We start from the raw sequence: 20,463 nt of genomic DNA on the forward strand, positions 1-20,463 counted from the left end.
TAATATAACTGAATTATATTTAATACTATAACAGATAGGGTCTCCAGATTATGAGAAACATATATGACATCATGTCCTGTGTAATGAGAGAAAAATAGATAAAGCGATTTCAAGAGATAACTCTGGAAATGCTGGCCACTAGATGGAGGCCTATGGTGTGTTGTAGTCGTGCAGCTGTGTCTATTGTAGTGACTGCTACAGACAGAACCAACAGGGGTAGCATCTTCCTGCAATAGAGGAGGTTTGTTCAGTTTGTGGGTGGATTAACCTGTGAAACTAGAGTTACTTTTAAGCTATCGGTACTTGGATATAAAGAAGTATTTTCGAATATTTGAACAACTAGGGTCCTAGAAATGCAGGCCTGTCACTGCATCCGCCTTGCAGGATCAAACTAGTGACCAACAGAGGCAGCGACCTCTACCAAAGCGTTATAACAAGGTGTGACATCATCTTCATGCCATCGTCACAGTTGCCTCAGCCACCCACAAAGGGAAGTGAAACCACATGCCCACAGAGGAAACAAGACCTATCTGACCCTTGTTTAGACTTAAGATATTATCTTGAACTACGCAGGTAGAAAATATCCAAATGTTGTTTTTCTAATATGCAACGAGGTAGGCGTATTCTGCTTCGACTGCGGTTGAGTTTTGCCCAGAATAGGGCAGTTATGTAATTCAAAGTAGCTGCACCATCTGTTGAATCTTGACTGAAGAGAAAGTATTTCTGCTTTCTCTCCCTCTTGCCTTTGCTCAGTAGCTAACGATAACTTGGGTGCGTGTATAAGGGGAAAAGAGGAACGAAGTTCTTGAGTTTTTGTTCTATACCAGTGGCCGCCGCGACAGTAAGATGTATTTTTACTTCATCATACTTTAATCGCTTAACAATCTTAACAATCACATAAAAAGAAAAGGAGGCAAGATTTAAATAAATAAAAAAACATTTAATGTTTTTCTCAGCTAAAAACATGAATGTTTTACTGCTTAACATGTGAGCTAAAAATTTGCGTATCAAGCAAATTCACTAAGAATCAATAGGATAACCATTCAAACTGATTGGAAGACATAGACATGTATTGTGGTTTGCTCTAGCAACTTACCATTGATGTAGATTATACAAACTTTAAAAAAAAAGATTTTTAAAACCTGCAGGTGTGTTTTAATATATATCTAGAGCAACAGAGTGAAAGGAACAAACTATGAACCTTGGATCAGCAGTGAGAGGATTTCTAGCTTTCCTTCTGTCAATACCAGGTTGGTAGATTTACATTCTGAACATTTAGTTTAACTGTTTCACATGACAACCAAATGAAGATAGGTTCAATCCCCATGTTGCAAAGAGATAAAAACGAAATATTAAAACTTCTGAATGGTGTGTTTAGTTAAGAACACCAGTTTGTATATTCAAGTGCTTTTATCCAAATTGTATTTTTCAAAATAAAAAATCCTATCAATATGTAAATTGGGTATCGTTAACTGTTTGAAATTTCAAGTCTGTATTGATTACAATACAGAATTGTTAGCCAATATAGGAAAGCTATAGGTTAAAGTTGTTGAGAATATTCATCTGTTAATGTAGGTCATCCAGGTCTTTGAATGCAATAGTCAGAATTTAACATTAAAATGCAGTTTCAATTACTTTAAATGTTTTGTTTTTCCTCAATGAGATGTGTTTGTTTTTTACAGAGCTCCTGGGTGATAATGACTGGACAGCTACTTACAAATCGAGTAATGTCTGCGCTTTAAGAGGATCAACGCTTAATTTCAGCTGCACCTATGAATACCCTTACCATGAAAAGCACTGCTATGCTACAGCCCTGGAAACACTGTGGTTCACTAAAGAAGACAGAAATCAGCCAGTTGATATAGGAAGTGACACGGACTATGAAGGTCGGGTTGAATACAGCTGTCATGATCATAAACATACCAGGTCCAAGTGTTATGGAACGTGTAACCTGAGAATCAAAGGCGTGAGACAGAGTGATTCTGCTGAGTACCAGTTCAGGACAAAAATAACAGAACAATCAGAATGGGGATATACTATTAACCATGGAGTGAACTTAACTGTGACAGGTAAACACGTTAATCTAACACGTTAAAAGATGCTTGATGAAGCCACCTTCACTAGGAGTGAGGGATCCCCCAAACAGGGACAAGTCCGGGGTGAATAGAACCAGAGGCTGATATGGTAATATGTAATCAGAACCACAATTATACTTAAATAAAACACAGCACAGCAACAGACCCAGAACCTACAGAGAACCCTACGCCTGCCTCACACTGCCGTACCTGGCCCAAATGACGATGCTTGCCCGGCCCTCAATAATAACAACGTTAGCCAAAGAAAATAATGGAGCAGAAATAAAACATGGGAAGTTAAAATAAAACAGTGACATGTAATATTTTTTTTTGTTTTACAGAATAATTGAATGGAGGCAACAGCAATATAAAATGCATTGTTACGGCAAATGCTAAAATCACATTGCATGCGCTGCCTTTTGATGTTGCTGCCTTGGCAATCGGTTCACCAAACACTCAAACCAGGATTAGTACAAAGGGAGGCTGCAGCCTTGTGCTCCTGTATTTATACGCTCCCCTGTTCCTCAACGTCCTATGAGACAAAGTGCTACAATAATACTCAGGTTTTGTGGTTGAATACATTACAATTATTTGTTCTCTGTCCCAGATCTGCAGGTGAAATTGGCCTTTCTTCACAGCGACGAGCCTACCAAGCTAGACCTGGAATGTCACAGTATTTGTGATAAACCAACCTACAAGTGGTTCAGGAATGGAGAGAATGCAGGACCAGGAAGGTACTACAGGGGCTTCTTTAACTCTGAAGACAGCTATGCATGTGCTGTTGAAGGATTTGAAAGTTTTCACTCTCCTTCAGTGTGTAAGTCAACTCCACAGTGCACTGACATGAAGCCAGATGTTATGGAACAATCGGGTTGAGAACTCCACGTACATTTAATGTTTAAACTGTTGATACTTCATATTATAATAGAATGTATCTTAACAGACGCTCCAAGGACCCCCTCGGTGACCGTGAGTCCCTCTGGTGAAATAGAGGAGGGCAGTTCTGTGACTCTGAGCTGCAGCAGTGATGCCAACCCAGCAGCTGAGTACACCTGGTTCAAGGAACAAGACGACTCAGTGGAGGAATCAGGACAGAACTACACCCTCAGTGATATGACATCTGAGCATGGAGGACATTATTACTGTCAAGCTCATAATGCAATCGGGCGTCATAATTCCACCTGGTCGTCCGTTAATGTGACAGGTAATGGTTGCTTTGAAAATAATCCTCATTTTTGAAAGATAACCCAATCACTTGAATAAAACCTCACTAACAGCAGTAACAAGTCGTCTAATGAATATAGTTTAGGGGGCAGTAGCAACAATATTTCTTCATCAAATGGAATACTTCTGGTACCGGTAAATCCTTCTTATGGTCTATCAAACAAATGAATTAATTTTCAAAGCGTTAAATCTGATCAATATTTTCCAGCGAGATCCTCATCATCATCCTCATCATCATCATCATCCTCATCAGTGATAACAGCTGCATCTGTAGGAACTGTTGCAGTCTTCCTGGCCACCATACTCTTCCTCGTCCTCCTCTGGTTGGGGTGAGATATTCTCTCTATCATTTGGCATGCATTCACTTCTTGTTATTAACTCGTCTTCTCTGCGCCAGAAGGAGGAGGAGGGCCTCCAGAAAAGGAGGAAGGCCAGATACCACAGAAGAGGTGAGAAACAGGAAGCCATTTTATAAACACATCTTCCACAAAAACACATGTGAAACTTCAAATTGTTTCAGCCAATGAAGCGAGGAACAAATGAAGCAAGGAGCCAAATTGCGAGAGGTAGTTTGGGCTGAGGAATGAAGTGCACCATCTTGGAAAATCGGTCCTACACTGTAAGAACGGTGCTTCAGAAGGGGGTAGTCCCCTTCTGAAGTCCTGGGAGATGTCCGACCAGGGGCGATGCGGCCCGGGAGTGGGCGTAGGGGACCGGGAGAAGGATAAGGTGTGACCTTACTCCAAGTTCTTGTGGTCGATCCACACTAAGAACAGGGGCTCCGCTTCCTCCAGCCAGTGGCGCCATTCCTGCCAACATGATGGGAACTTGGAGAGGTCAGGAAAATCTGAATCATGGGGATTCAGGGGTTGTAGGAGAAGAGGAAGTTGTAGAAAGGGTTTCTGGTGCCAGGAGAGGCTGTGACAGTAAGCAAGTCTCTAAATATTCTTTCAGCCAAGCGATTACCTCCCCTGAGGTCCAATCTAAACGGTGGGACCACTCACACCAACGGTCAAGGGTTTTCTAAATGTTTCCTTCTGTCCTTTCTCCCCGTCAGTCACTTCCCGATGCTCTGTACGACGTCTCATCTCGGACAAATCACTCGACTCCTGCGGCACAGGGAGAACCAATGAAACAGCAGGATGAAGTCCACTATTCTGTCATCCACATCCCTCGCTCAGAGAAACAGGAAGTGCCTCACCGGTTGGCTGGCTCCCATGTCCAATCAGATCAGCCAGAGCAGGTCCTTTATTCTGCGATCAACTTTCAAGGACCAAACGCGGCCGCTGAAAAGAATTATTCAGAGGCCGCTGAATAATCAGAAAATTTAATTCTAGAGAGAAAATAGACCTCAAGGTTTGGGACTTCAGCCTAATTGAGACCTTTAGGATGCAAAGACATTTTTGTATCCATGTACGATGCTTCACATGGGAATGCAGTTAATATATTCTCTGTTCTTTTCAGGGACAGGGACGGGAGCTGCTAGACTAAAAACAATATGAAAATAATAATAATAATAATAATAATAATAATAAGGACCACAACTAAAGCTGACCATTTTAGAGAAACCCTAGTTACAACATGCAGTGCAGTGTCTCCAACAGATGATGACAGACACCCCCTCTTGGAGTGTCTTCAACAGTTGCAAAACAATACATTTTCTGTACTCCTCCCTTCCCCTGATTCTATATAAACTGTGTAACGTTTAGTCATCAGGTTAGAGAGATGGGTAACCCTAACCCGAGACATGGTTACGCTTTATCAATATGTTTTTATAGATAAAACATTGTTTTCTGTACTTTTGTTCCCATATGACCCGTGTATCTTATCCTTTGTTCTTTGAAGAAAAAAGTACATCTTATTTGTCTTGTAACTCTAACAATGACCATGCTTCATTAAACATTAACGCAATATTTAACCAGAAGGTCAGACTGAATCTTTTTCTTCAACAATTATTGTACAGTGTTTTTGGACAGGAGAAGCTTATATGCCTACAAGTATTTACTTAAACATTGTCCACTACTATACATTTCTATTTTCCCAATGTTAATTTAATTCATGAGAAGTTGTGTACATGAATGTCACCATAACATCCATGCATCAGAAATGTAGTGTATTTTCCGCAGTAGGCATCACGTTATTTTTTGCTACAGCACAAACACCTACTTTGATGTGCATGTAGAGAACAGTGTGTGGTGACATGGAGCAGGACCTGCTTCAAAGGCCAACTTCTCGTTTTACCTTCATATCGTAAGGATTAGTGAAGAAACAAAATAGAACTGAATTACATTTAACACTTTTTAACTGATGGGGTCTGCAGACAAGATGAACCATCAACATAGTATTCAACCTGCTGATGACCACAGGTTGAAGAACAAGTCCAAACTATACATCTATGACATCGCATCCTGTGTAATGAGATGAAAAGAGATGAGGAGATCTAAAGAGATGACCATGGAAATGCTAGCTTGAATGTCTTTCAGAAGTGTCTTGTGACAAGCTGTCCCAGTGTATGAATATGAATAGAAGCATATTTCAACAAACTCACAGATGCAACGGAAAGGATGAGTGTGAGATTATTGTGGACGATAAGACTGGTGCTGTATGGGTGTTGGACAAATGAGCACGTCGACAGCCTCACACTACTGGGAATAAACAGTTCCTGTTGTGGTTAACTCTTGTCCATAATTAACCACTGTGTGGCTCAGCCACACAGTGGTTAATGAAAATTCCAATTGGTTTAATTAGACTAAATGAAAATGCAAAACTCAAAAGTTCTTGCAGTTAAGTCAACATAAGGATTGCAAAAATAATCAAGGGTTCAGTTTGGTTCTCTGGCACAAGGTCAAAGACTGTGTCTTCCTGCTCAAGCCCCTCCCCCCAGGTAGGGTCGCCCTTATATAGATGTCAAGGTCACCCGCATGGTCCAGCGACTAGAGGGATATAACTCAGAGGAAAACAAAAACTACCAAGTAAAAGAAACCTTTCTCCTTCTTCATTCTGGCTCCTACAGTTCCTAAAATACTTGAACATGAATGATCAGTGATAGTTTAGACTTAAGGTCGACATTTTCTGGATCTACAAAGTGGAAATACATAAGTGTGGTTTATATAACACATGATGATGTAGCCATATTCTGCTTTGACTTTAGTTAGAGTTTGGGTCAGATTAGAGCCGTAGTGGTCACATTGATATCGTCTTCTGAAGTATGAGAGCATGAGACCACCGTGCTGGTGGTATCATGCTGGATTCAACTTGAGGCCATGCAAGAGCTTTATGTCTGGAATTCCAGATCTACAGTCAGGGTCATTTTACCACAGCTAATGATGGTAAGTGTCATAAGCTCAGAAAATTAAAAACATAATCACTGAGGACAGTTTAGGGTCCTTACACAGAAGTACTGTTGGTACAGCCTTTAGAGCTCTATTAAGACATTCACATAGGGCACATCACACCGGGCCATTTCTGTACAGCTACCTTCATTTGAGATCGTCCTAGCAACTCCCGCACCCCTTTCACCTCGTCTTGTTGATTACAAAACGTTGTGACTCAGTGGAGCTGGACCATCTATTGAATCTGCTCCAAATAAGGTCTTCTTTCTCTTCGTCTTGCATTTGATTCTGAAGGAGGCTCAGTAGCTCATGCTACTTCTGGTGCTTATTTGTGTAAACAGGAAGAAGTCTTTGAATGTTCCCCTTTCGTGTACCATCTTATCAAAATATGCTTACAACATACTCTGCGTCAGGCCAGCTTCCTTCCTCTAGATGTTATTTCTTGAAATGCTTAGCAACCTTTACATTCAAACATCAAGCCTAGCAGGTAAGAGTTAATGCGATATATATTAAATACATGGGAAGATACGTTTGATGGTTATCTCAGATAAATTACCATTGATGTGAATTTTACTTTTTTATTTGTCATTTTAAACCCTAGCGCAGATACGTTTGAATATCTCTAGCGACAGTGTGAGAGACAAACTATCAATGTTATGGGGAAGTATACAGTTCAAGTATAGTGAACCCAAATTTTCGACACATAGGGAGGCTGATGACGCATAATCAATTAAAGCGTCTTTACTGAGACAGGCGAGGGTTCGGCAACAGGAGGGTCGGTCAGACAGGTGAGGGTTCGAAGTCAGGAGGGTAGACAGACAGGCGAGGGTTCGGTGACAGCAGGAGGGTAGTCAGACAAGCAAGTTTTCGGTGACAGGAGGAGTCAGACAGGCGAGTTTTCGGCGACAGGAGGGTAGACAGACAGGCGAGGGTTCGGCGACAGCAGGAGGGTAGTCAGGAGGGTAGACAGGAGGGTAGTCAGACAGGCAAGGGTTCGGCAACACTACACAGGGAGGAGATTGTTTGGGCGAGGGACCGAACACAAGGACTAGGCAATCTAGACATAGGGAGAGCCAGGGACGTGGTACTTACTGTTAAGCGTTAAACAACGATCTAGCGATGATTGTGGAGATCCGGCGTTGATGTTATAGGTGTTGATGGAGGATTGCCCACGGGTTTAGAGCCCAGGAGATGAATGAATGAAGAGACTTGCCCCCACTAGGTGGCAGGAGTGGACGGCGTGACAATGATTCTTCAATCAGCAGCTAGTGGATTTCTAGCTTTCCTTCTGTTAATACCAGGTTGGTACAATTACATTCTGAACCTTTAAATTAACTGTTTTACATGAAAACCAAATTAAGAGAGGTTGAAACAAACATGAAAAGAGATTCACATTTAATAATCCAACCCTTTTAAGCCAAAATGGGGGTCAACCTAGAATTAGAACTGAAACAAACTCAACAGAATTTGTATCCTCAATATGTCCTGAGTAAGGACAAAAAAGCCCAGAAGAATATCCCATTAGGGGAAAGCTTAGAAAAGGAGCCAAAAATAGCCTATTCATACGCCTATACATTATTTTTCTATATATATTTGAGTCTGTGAAAAAAAGTTTTTTAAAGTGTAAAATATTTCCTATCCATACGTTAGTTCTGTGTCATTTGTACTCCTCATTTAGTTAATATTCTGGAAAACTGCCCACTTCATTTTTTACGCTGGTATCATTTCAGATATCAGTACAGATATGTTGGTTATAATCTGAACATTTCAGGGGTTAATGGAGTTCCTTTTGCATACTGCATCCAGGTCTTTAAATTGAATATTCGGTGTAGAACATTAAAATGCAGTTTCCTGACATTAAATGTTTGTTCTTTCTCAATGAGATGTGCTTGTTGTTTTTTACAGCGCTACAGGGTAAAACTGACTGGAAGGTTACTTACACATCGAGTCATATCTGTGCTTCAAAAGGATCAACGGTTGATATCAACTGCAACTATGAATACCCTGCCAACAAATCTAAATCACAGAGCTCTCCCATAAACCTGGAATCACTGTGGTTTACCAAGATAGACAGAAATTATCCGGTTAATATAGAAAAAGAAACCGACTATAAAGGTAGGGTGGAATACAGCTGTGGAGAAGACCGATGTATCAGGTCCGGGTGCTCTGGAGTGTGTACCCTGAGAATCAAAGACCTGAAACCGAGTGATTCTGCTGAGTACAAGCTCTGGATACTGACAGCACAAACAGATTGGGGATATACTGGCAGCCCTGGAGTGAACTTAACTGTGACAGGTAAACGTGACAATAATATCATGTTAATGTGGCCAAAATGGGAATTAGTGATGATAATTATTCCCTTAATACCATTAATGTGTGTAATGGGTTATTAGAATATAACACGTTAATAGAGTCTTGATGAAGCCACCCTCACATGTAGGAGTGAGGGGTCCCCAAAACAGGGATGGGTCCAGGGTGAAAAGCACCAGAGGCTGATGTAGTAATATGTATAATACTTTAATCTACACAGTATCTAATGGCAACACAGGAAGGGCATAATAATAAATCATATAAGAGATTGAATAGGGCATAATGGAGGGACTATGACCGGCGAGAGGCAAAACAGGGCTGAGGAGATCCAATACAAACTACTGGGCTACTACTATTAGGGGCATGCAGCTAACACAACAAATCAAGAATAAGAGGAAAACACATCAAACTCAGACGGTATCAAATCAGCACCACAATAACACTTGAACTAATACACAGCACACAAAGGCCACAGATCTACAGAGAACCATAAGCCTGCCTCACACTGACGTGCCTGGCCCAAATGATGATGCTTGCCCGGCCCTCAATAATAACAACGTTAGCCAAAGGAAATAATGCAGCACAAATAAAATCGTGGCCTAGCTTCTTGCTGTTATAAAATATACAATAAAGGCTAGCCTAAATGTAAACAGATTTGATGCAATTAATAAATTAATTAAGATACATTCAAATGCAATTACAGTAAATGTTAACAAAGGGGCAAGTAATAACTTTTTTGTTAAAGGTCCCATGACATGCTATTTTATGTATTCTTTAATATAGGTATTAGTGGGCAACTAACACAGTATTCAAAGACGTTCCTGAAATTCAGCCGTGGTGCAGAGTTACAGCCACTCCGAGCCAGTCGCACATTGAGCTTCCCCCAAATGCGCTGTTTCGGTGGGCGTGTCAAGGAGGAGGGTGGGGGTGTGGCCCTGAGCAGCTTGCAGCCAGGGACGGTACCATGCGCTCTGTTTACAGTGGATGTATCGCAATGGCGAGGCGCACACAGCCTTTAGCCGTGTTCTGTAAATATTCTAGAACACACGGGAGTCCTGGAGCTCTATATCTAAATATTATCATATAGCCTACACAGATATCTATATCATATAATACATATTATCACGGCCAAAAGCTGTGTGAGCCGATATTCCGACGTTCCTGGTTCTTCAACGTCCACATCAATGTGAATACACACACTGTAACGCAAGTGTTTCTTGTCGGTTCTTTGACGTGTCTTGTATTTCCACAACGAGACTGTCGTGGGGGTTATCTGAGCCATGGTTGAGAAGGAATTGGGGGAAAGGAACTTTGGTTTGACTCGCTGAAGTAGGCTACATGAACTGCGACATGCCGCGAGGCACCATCGCCCGGCAGCGGGCAGCCGGCAGCAGGCAGCGCGGAGTTCAGTCGACTTCAGGTTGACGTGAAAGTGGAAGAACCAGAGACGTCGCAGAACCCGTCAAAGTCGTTTGTGATTCATAATATCGTCTGGAGGCGCACACAATATGTTATATGATATAGATATCTATGTATTATATGATATTATTTAGATATAGAGCTCCAGGACTGTAACGCAAGTGTTGTACACTTCCTTGTTATTTGGATAACCGTTCTGCTGTTGGTGTGATGGCGCATAACGCGTCGGACTCTCGTCTCTGGTATTTCTACAACGAGACTCGTATTGGGGGTTATCTCATTCAAAGTTGAGAATGAATTGGGGGGAAGGAACTTTGGCTTTGACTCCCTCAAGAACATGAACCACGACATGGAGGAGAAAGGGATTGTTGGCGGCGAATGTCCCCCGCTTGAGCCCCGCTGAGGGACCACCGCCGGAGGCGGAGGTGCCTAAGCGCTGCCCGGCAAAGATCCCTTTCTCCTCCTTGTCGTGGTTCATGTTCTTGACTTGAGGGAGTCGAAGCCAAAGTTCTTTCCCCCCAATTCATTCTCAACCTTGGCTGAGATAACTACGGAAGAGGATTAGGGCCACACATGTAAAAAAAAATTAAGTTCTGACTTTATTCTCAGAATTCTGAGATAAAAAGTCAGAATTCTGACATTACTCTCAGAATTCTGAGATTAAAGTCAGAATTCTGACTTTAATCTCAGAATTCTGAGAAAAAAGTCAGAATTCTGACTTTAAAGTCAGAACTACGGGTATCTGTAAGGACCAACCTCCGTGGGAGAGACACTTTGCTTTATGCAGTAGGAGGAAACCTATGGAAGTCCAAGAAAGCCACAATCCGGCCCTAGAATGGCGCGGTAAAAGTGCACGTCCCATAGCCAACTCACCAAGCTCACCAAGTCCAGTATTCAGAATTCAAAGCATTTATTCACAAATACGTTCTATTTTTTTGACAAGCGGAGCCGACAGTCCTGTGCAAGTATGCACATTAGCCATGTGCGCCAAACAGAAGATAGACGCAATGTATAGAACTGATTGTTGTGCATTGTTGTGGATATGTAGGCTGGTTAGTTGTGGTTGTTTGTGGTCTTAGTGAAACAGCTTTGCCTTGGAGTTGGAGAAGTTGGAGTGATTGTGTGAATGTGCGAGAGAGAGCGCACCTGCCGTGGTGATGTTGGGCTTGTTGTTGGCTTATATGTGATCAATGATGTATCTGTCTGATCGTATTAGCTGTAGATGGATGGTTAAATAATGTCACAAGAACGGTCATACTGCAGGCTCTTATTTGCAAATGCACTGATTGTGTGCCTGTCTCCGATATGCTATATACCTGGCATTTATTCAGTTCATGTTCTTCTGAGTGCGCAAGAACTGTGCCAATTATTGTCGAGTTTGCATTGTAATGCACAACTTTGCCCCTCCCTGTTATAAAATAACGTGCATCCCAACAACTTTAGCCAATGCAGGCTCCTATTGCTATACCAGTGTGTTTAACGTGTGTGCGTGTGTGTGTGTGTCTGTGTGTGTGTGTGCGTGTGTTTGTGTGTTGTCATGTAGGCTATATATATAGATTGATTGTCTTGGCTTGCTTGCATCCATGAAATATTGTAATGTTATGGCCTAGCTGGCTACTGCATATCGAGAACAATCTGGGGATGAGGGCATCCCCGAATATTGACGGGTATTTCGAACACTGCCATCTCAATATATAGCCTAACATATACAAATATATCAGTGTACTAGACACAAATGTATTTTCCACTAGCTAGTGGTGGTCATTACATTGTAGTGAAACTAGTAAAGACAACACAGCTTTATGTTACGGCGAAACATGGAGGCACTGCAGCTCTAGTCTCGACAATGCGTTACTTTAGTCTGGTATTTCTCTTCACTGATTGGTTAGACAGCCTTCAAACTTAGTGGTCAAGCATAGAAGAGGGAGGGCTCGTTCTGCATACCTAATAGCCGGAGTGAATAACTAATAGCCGGAGTTAATAACTAATAGCCGGAGTGAATGACTAATAGCCGCGGCTATTAGTCATTCAAAACCGTACGGAATTCTTGCCAAACCGCACAGGTTTTGCACTTTTACCGCGCCATTCTATTCTTTCCATAGGTTTCCTCCTACTGCATAAAGCAAAGTGTCTCTCCCACGGAGGTTGGTCCTTACAGATACCCGTAGTTCTGACTTCAAAGTCAGAATTCTGACTTTTTTCTCAGAATTCTGAGATTAATGTCAGAATTCTGACTTTTTTCTCAGAATTCTGAGATTAATGTCAGAATTCTGACTTTAATCTCAGAATTCTGAGAAAAAAGTCAGAATTCTGAGATTAAAGTCAGAATTCTGACTTTATTCTCAGAATTCTGAGATTAAAGTCAGAATTCTGACTTTTTTCTCAGAATTCTGAGAATAAAGTCAGAACTTAATTTTTTTTTACATGTGTGGCCCTAATCCTCTTCCGTAGATACGGAAGAGGATTAGGGCCACACATGTAAAAAAAAATTAAGTTCTGACTTTATTCTCAGAATTCTGAGAAAAAAGTCAGAATTCTGACTTTAATCTCAGAATTCTGAGAATAAAGTCAGAATTCTGACATTAATCTCAGAATTCCGAGAAAAAAAGTCAGAATTCTGACTTTAATCTCAGAATTCTGATTTTTTTCTCAGAATTCTGAGATTAAAGTCAGAATTCTGACATTAATCTCAGAATTCTGAGAAAAAAGTCAGAATTCTGACATTAATCTCAGAATTCTGAGAAAAAGTCAGAATTCTGACTTTAAAGTCAGAACTACGGGTATCTGTAAGGACCAACCTCCGTGGGAGAGACACTTTGCTTTATGCAGTAGGAGGAAACCTATGGAAAGACAAGAAGGCCACAATCCGGCCCTAGAATGGCGCGGTAAAAGTGCAAAACCTGTGCGGTTTGGCAAGAATTCCGTACGGTTTTGAATGACTAATAGCCGCGGCTATTAGTCATTCACTCCGGCTATTAGTTATTAACTCCGGCTATTAGTTATTCACTCCGGCTATTAGGTATGCAGAACGAGCCCTCCCTCTTCTTTGCTTGACCACTAAGTTTGAAGGCTGTCTAACCAATCAGTGAAGAGAAATACCAGACTAAAGTAACGCATTGTCGAGACTAGAGCTGCAGTGCCTCCATGTTTCGCCGTAACATAAAGCTGTGTTGTCTTTACTAGTTTCACTACAATGTAATGACCACCACTAGCTAGTGGAAAATACATTTGTGTCTAGTACACTGATATATTTGTATATGTTAGGCTATATATTGAGATGGCAGTGTTCGAAATACCCGTCAATATTCGGGGATGCCCTCATCCCCAGATTGTTCTCGATATGCAGTAGCCAGCTAGGCTACCATTACAATATTTCATGGATGCAAGCAAGCCAAGACAATAAATCTATATCTATAGCCTACATGACAACACACACACACACGCACACACACACACACACACACACACACACACACACACACACACACACACACACACACACACACACACACACACGCACACACATTAAACTGGTATAGCAATAGGAGCCTGCATTGGCTAAAGTTGTTGGGATGCACGTTATTTTATAACAGGGAGGGGCAAAGTTGTGCATTACAATGCAAACACGACAATAATTGGCACAGTTCTTGCGCACTCAGAAGAACATGAACTGAATAAATGCCAGGTATATATTATATATCGGAGACAGGCACACAATCAGTGCATTTGCAAATAAGAGCCTGCAGTATGACCGTTCTTGTGACATTATTTAACCATCCATCTACAGCTAATACGATCAGACAGATACATCATTGATCACATATAAGCCAACAACAAGCCCAACATCACCACGGCAGGTGCGCTCTCTCTCGCACATTCACACAATCACTCCAACTTCTCCAACTCCAAGGCAAAGCTGTTTCACTAAGACCACAAACAACCACAACTAACCAGCCTACATATCCACAACAATGCACAACAATCAGTTCTATACATTGCGTCTATCTTCTGTTTGGCGCACATGGCTAATGTGCATACTTGCACAGGACTGTCGGCTCCGCTTGTCAAAAAAATAGAACGTATTTGTGAATAAATGCTTTGAATTCTGAATACTGGACTTGGTGAGCTTGGTGAGTTGGCTATGGGACGTGCACTTTTACCGCGCCATTCTAGGGCCGGATTGTGGCTTTCTTGGACTTCCATAGGTTTCCTCCTACTGCATAAAGCAAAGTGTCTCTCCCACGGAGGTTGGTCCTTACAGATACCCGTAGTTCTGACTTTAAAGTCAGAATTCTGACTTTTTTCTCAGAATTCTGAGATTAATGTCAGAATTCTGACTTTTTTCTCAGAATTCTGAGATTAAAGTCAGAATTCTGACTTTAATCTCAGAATTCTGAGATTAATGTCAGAATTCTGACTTTTTATCTCAGAATTCTGAGATTAAAGTCAGAATTCTGACTTTAATCTCAGAATTCTGAGATTAATGTTAGAATTCTGACTTTTTATCTCAGAATTCTGAGATTAATGTCAGAATTCTGACTTTATTCTCAGAATTCTGAGATTAAAGTCAGAATTCTGACTTTTTTCTCAGAATTCTGAGAATAAAGTCAGAACTTAATTTTTTTTTACATGTGTGGCCCTAATCCTCTTCCGTACATAGATAACCCCCAATACGAGTCTCGTTGTAGAAATACCAGAGACGAGAGTCCGACGCGTTATGCGCCAAATAACAAGGAAGTGTACAACACTTGCGTTACAGTCCTGGAGCTCTATATCTAAATAATATCATATAATACATAGATATCTATATCATATAATATATTGTGTGCGCCTCCAGACGATATTATGAATCACAAACGACTTTGTCGGGTTCTGCGACGTCTCTGGTTCTTCCACTTTCACATCAACCTGAAGTCGACTGAACCGCGCGCTGCCTGCTGCCAGCTGCCCGCTGCCGGGCGATGGTGCCTCGCGGCAACCGGCGGCATGTCGCAGTTCATGTACTTCAGCGAGTCAAACCAAAGTTCCTTTCCCCCAATTCCTTCTCAAACATGGCTCAGATAACCCCCACGACAGTCTCGTTGTGGAAATACAAGACACGTCAAAGAACCGACAAGAAACACTTGCGTTACAGTGTGTGTATTCACACACACATATGGCGCTCGCACGGTCGAGTCTCATTGGCGGGCCAACGTCTCTGGGCGGGCCAGGCAGAGTAAGGGGAGGAGCCGAGATTCCTCATGACGTCATGAGCACAGACATTCCAAATCAGCGCGCTTGAGCCTCCGTTTTTTCAAAGGCGAGCAGAACAGCTAGTGCTCGTTTTACACCAAACGCAAGTTTTAGCCACTGGGGGACCATAGGCAGGCTAGGGGAACTCATATTTATGTTAGAAAACCTCACAAAGTGAGATTTTCATGTCATGGGACCTTTAATAGCTGCTGTCCATGATCGCCGTCCTACAAACACTTAAACAGGACATAAGAACAACACGAAAGGCCCAAGCTTCCTGTAGTGGATTAATCAAATACATTACATTAAATACACATAAATAACGCATGGAAAGGAAGCTATATAAAATGCAGTGTTTCAGCAGATGTTAAAATCACAATTTAATGCACTACCTTTTGTCGCTGCTGCCTTGGCGATCGGTTCACCAAACACTCAAACCAGGCTTAGTACAAAGGGAGGCCGCAGCCTTGTGCTGCTGTATTTATACCCTCCCCTGCTCCTCAGCGTCCTTGAGACCTAGTGCTACAATAATACTATGGTTTTAGGGCTGAATACATTACAATTGTTTGTTCTCCGTCACAGATCTGCAGGTGAAAGTGGTCGTTCTTGACAGGGACAAGCCTACCTGGCTAGACCTGGAATGTCACAGTATTTGTGATATCACTACCACCTCCTACAAGTGGTTCAGGAATGGAGAGAATGCAGGAACAGCACGCACAAAAGGAACAGGAAGGTACTACAGTGGACGATTCAAGGACGACAGGGCCATTCTTAACTCTGAAGACAGCTATGCATGTGCTGTTAAAGGATTTGAAAGTTTTCCCACTCCTTCAGTGTGTAAGTCAACTCCACAGTATGTTATCTTATTGACCACTAGGGCCAAGAACTACGTGTTAAACTGTTAGTAATTCATATAATATTGGAATGTATCTTAACAGATGCTCCAAAGACCCCCTCAGTGACCGTGAGTCCCTCTGGTGAAGTAGAGGAGGGCAGTTCAGTGACTCTGAGCTGCAGCAGTGATGCTAACCCAGCAGCTAAGTTCACCTGGTTCAAGGAACATGATGACTCAGTGAAAGGATCAGGACAGAACTACACCATCACTAATATCAAATCTGAGCTTGGAGGAAACTATTACTGCCAAGCACATAATGCAATCGGACATCATAACTCCACCTGGTCGTCCGTTAATGTGAAAGGTAAAGGTTGTTTTCAAAATAATCCTCATTGTTCATAGAAAAACACAAGGCATTGTAAATGTAAAGAGGCATTTGCATATCAATAAGAATCTTTGATTTCTTGTATTTATATAGTTTAGGGGACAGAAACTACAATATTTTTTTCATAAATAGACATTGCTTCTGGTACCGGTGTATATCCTCCTTATGGTCAATTCAAACAAATGAATAATTTTCCAACTGTTAAATCTGGTCCATATTTTCCAGAGAGATCCTCATCCTCATCATCATCATCACCCCCATCACCATCAGTGATAACAGCCGCAACTCTAGGAGCTGTTCTAGTCTTCCTGGCCACCGTACTCTTCCTCATCTTCCTCTGGTTGAGGTGAGATATTCTCTCTATCATTAGACATGCATTCACTTCTTGTTTTAACTCGTCTTCTCTTTCCAGAAGAAGGAGGGCCTCCAGAAACGCACGTGACCAGGGAGGAAGGCCAGATACCACAGAAGAGGTGAGAAACAGGAAGCCATTTGACCAACACATCCTTTACCAACACAGTGGAACACAGGTGAAACCTATACTTCGAGAGTTGAATTGAAAAAGTGAGAAAGAAAGGAAACCGGTTGTGTTTGGGGCTGCTGCTGGGACACAGTAAATGGTGGTGGGGCTTCTTTGTTCTTCTTTCTTACGCATGCAGTCGTAGGTTTCATCTCATCTCACGCTTTGTTTTGTTACACAATAACAAAACAAAGCTGATAAAAAGTCAGCAAAGGGTTTAACAATGTATAGGTCATTAATCTCAATTCATAAACAAAGGAAACCATGAGGAGGCGCCATGGCTTAACGTTCAACTCAACTCTTGGAGGGAACTCGGCGAGTTTAGAGGACATGCTAGAAAAATGTTAACCCCCAAAGATGGATTCACTCATTAATGCTAGAATCTATGAATATGCTAAAATCACACAGCCCTTGGAAGCTGCTTGATTTTCCTGCAAAACAAGAGACTACTGACCTTAGACTTCTTACCTTATAGTCTTCTTACCTAATTGACTTCTGACCATATTCACTTCTGACCTTACAAACACACCAAGGGTCATGGGTTTTCTACATGTATTCCTCTGTCCTCTCGCTCTGTCAGTCACTTCCTGTTGCTGCGTGATACAATGTCTCATCTCTGCAAATCACTCTGCTCCTGCGGCACAGGGAGAACCAAGAGAACAGCAGTATTCCTTCATCAACTTCCCTCGCTCAGAGACCCAGGAAGTGCCTCCTCACCAGTCGGCTGGCTCTCATGTCCAATCACATCCGACAGAGCAGGTCCTTTACTCTGCGGTCCAGTTTCAAAGATCCAATGCTGTCGCTGAGTAAGCAGCTCTTGGTATTACTAGAGAGAAAATAGAAATCCTCAAGGTTTGGGACTTCAACCTAAATCTAAAGAAGAACGCAAGAATATTTCTTATTATTTATTTTGATGTTTTCTTTTCAGGGACTGTGACCAGACAGAGTCGGGAGAAACCTCAGAGATGTACAGCACTGTCCAAAAAAAACCCAGCGTTTGAATCAAACAACCTTGCTGATTGAATCTATCAATAATTGGGTCAACAACAAAAGTGACCAACCCCCCATATTAAGATTGAAGCTAAATGCATGATTCATGACAGTGAAACGAATTAGCTTTATGAAGAATGTCTAACATATCTAACTATAGCAGTTCAAACAATCAGATATTTACAGACAAATAGTGTCCAAGGCGCAAACGATAAGACACTTACCGGTACCATGTTGAATGCACAAAGACCAAGTGAACTATGATAAAGAACTGCAGGTAAATTACGTCATCAATGTGCACCAGCACTACCAAATGTGTCCACATGTTTTGATCACACGTAGACTTTAAAATGGCATCTCCAAACGGCGGACCGCGGTCCGTGTCCGGACCAAGTGACGGTCCTATCCGGACCCCTGACCAATTTAAAATAATACGATTTTTTTTTTTATGATTTCACTATACAAAGCATGATTATGTTAATAAAGACATTCCTCACTAAATTACAAATTAAAGGCAGAATAGTCGTAGTACAGCATAAAAACAGCAAAAAGCAAAGATCTTCACAGAGCGGAGATCATGCACTCGCCGAACTCCCCCCCTCCCTCCGTCTGTCACGGCATGTGCGTAATAGCGGCACTCAAAAAATAGCCAATCAAATCGTTTGTTTACCGGAAGAGTGATTTGGAATGAGAAAATGGCTTGCTCGAAAATTAGGAAAGTTGACCACGAAAACAGAAATTTTAAAGATGAATGGGCTGACCAATACATGTTCATTCGCCCGCAAGGCAGTACTAAACCTTTGTTGTGTCTTTTATGTGTTGAAACCGTGGCGCTGATAAAAAAGCGGGAATATTAAGTGGCATTCCGAATGCAAACACAGACTCTTCGAGGAAAAGTATCACCAGAAGTCAGAAGTAGTGTGGAAAATATCCGAGCTGAGAACTCAGTATGAGAGGTCGACTTGAGTCTTCACAAAGGACTATTCTGTAATACACAATATAGGCTATTGTTACTTAAATAGAACATCAAATGAAAGCTCCGCTCAACACTTGGCTCTACAGGCTTAATCATCAGAAGTCCTGCTTGTTGTTGCACATCTATCAACATCATTGATCTAAAAGATCGAAGACCATTTTATAAACAAGGTTGTAAATATATAAACCTAAATGTTATAATAGCCAACAACAATGTTATACATAAATCAGTTGTATAGGGAATGGGTTATCCTAACAATTCTTAGTGCTTGGCACTTGTTTCTGAACATCCTCCTGTACCGACAGCGATATATTGATTATCTTTCTTCTGACAAATGTACTTATTGTAAGTTGCTTTGATTAAAATGACTGCTAAATGCCCTCAATGTTAACATGTTTTAAAAAGTATTCACCCATGCTGGTGTCCCCTGGACCTCCACTCTGGACCTCCACCCCGCTGCTTCACTGGGGTCCCCTGGCCTACACCCTGCTTCACTGGGGTCCCCTGGCCTACACCCTGCTGCTTCACTCCCCTTTGCGTCCCCCTGCCTTCAGCCCTTCACTATCTGCTGCCTGCTATGTATTTATAACATACAGTTGCATATCAATGCATTTGAATACGATGGAAAAGTTAATTTATTTCAATAATTCCATTTAAAAAGGGAAACTAATATTTTATAGATTGATCACACCCAAAGTGAAATGTTTCCAGCCTTAACTTGAATATTACGTAAGAACGGTAAAAAATAAAGATTTTTAAACAGAAATGTCGGCTTTCTGAAAAGTACGTTCAGGGGCGGCCCCAGCACATTTGGCGCTCTAGGCGAGATTGTTGACGGGGGGGGGGAAGTATGTAGCGATTGGAGCGATTGTTGACGGGGGGGGGGGGGGGGGGGGGGGGGATGTAGAAAAGATTTTTTTTTTTTTTTCTTTTGGACGCACTATTTTGCGCTCCCCCTCTAGATGGCGCTCTAGGCGGCCGCCTAACCCGCCTGTAGGGAAGGCCGCCCCTGAGTACGTTCTTGTACTCAGTACTTGGTTCTTGGCTCTTTCTGCATGAATTACTGCATCGATGCATAGAGGCATGGAGTCGATCAGCCTGTGGCCCTGTTAAGGCGTTAGGGAAGCCCGGGTTGCTTCGATAGCGGCGTTCAGCTCGTATGCAT

The 20,463-nt window shown here is 41.9% G+C and overlaps 2 protein-coding genes across 4 annotated transcripts; both read left to right on the top strand.

Moving 5' to 3' along the window:
* Window positions 1–604: 604 nt before the first annotated feature.
* On the top strand, window positions 605–5,223 carry LOC115537657 (B-cell receptor CD22). The gene is made up of 8 exons (XM_030349702.1): window positions 605–614; window positions 785–841; window positions 1,683–1,724; window positions 2,683–2,892; window positions 3,019–3,279; window positions 3,508–3,628; window positions 3,697–3,748; window positions 4,357–5,223. The coding sequence occupies exons 1-8, from the start codon at window positions 605–607 to the stop codon at window positions 4,615–4,617; spliced, it is 1,014 nt and encodes a 337-aa protein (XP_030205562.1). The 3' UTR covers window positions 4,618–5,223.
* Window positions 5,224–6,559: 1,336 nt separating this feature from the next.
* On the top strand, window positions 6,560–20,064 carry LOC115537137 (sialic acid-binding Ig-like lectin 14). 3 transcript variants are annotated; one of them, XM_030348839.1, is made up of 9 exons: window positions 6,560–7,118; window positions 7,783–7,932; window positions 8,537–8,926; window positions 16,175–16,429; window positions 16,531–16,791; window positions 17,038–17,158; window positions 17,225–17,285; window positions 17,978–18,138; window positions 18,261–20,064. In XM_030348839.1, exons 2-9 carry the CDS (start codon window positions 7,878–7,880, stop codon window positions 18,331–18,333), a joined length of 1,377 nt encoding a protein of 458 aa, XP_030204699.1. In that variant the 5' UTR covers window positions 6,560–7,118; window positions 7,783–7,877; the 3' UTR covers window positions 18,334–20,064. The 3 variants fall into 3 exon arrangements, with proteins under 3 accessions (XP_030204699.1, XP_030204700.1, XP_030204698.1); XM_030348840.1 differs by having other exon boundaries at window positions 7,854–7,932; XM_030348838.1 differs by lacking the exon at window positions 6,560–7,118 and having other exon boundaries at window positions 7,155–7,932.
* The last annotated feature ends 399 nt before the right edge of the window (window positions 20,065–20,463 follow it).

Source organism: Gadus morhua, chromosome 23 (genome assembly GCF_902167405.1).
Source record: "Gadus morhua chromosome 23, gadMor3.0, whole genome shotgun sequence".
In the NCBI taxonomy this organism is placed as follows: domain Eukaryota; kingdom Metazoa; phylum Chordata; class Actinopteri; order Gadiformes; family Gadidae; genus Gadus; species Gadus morhua.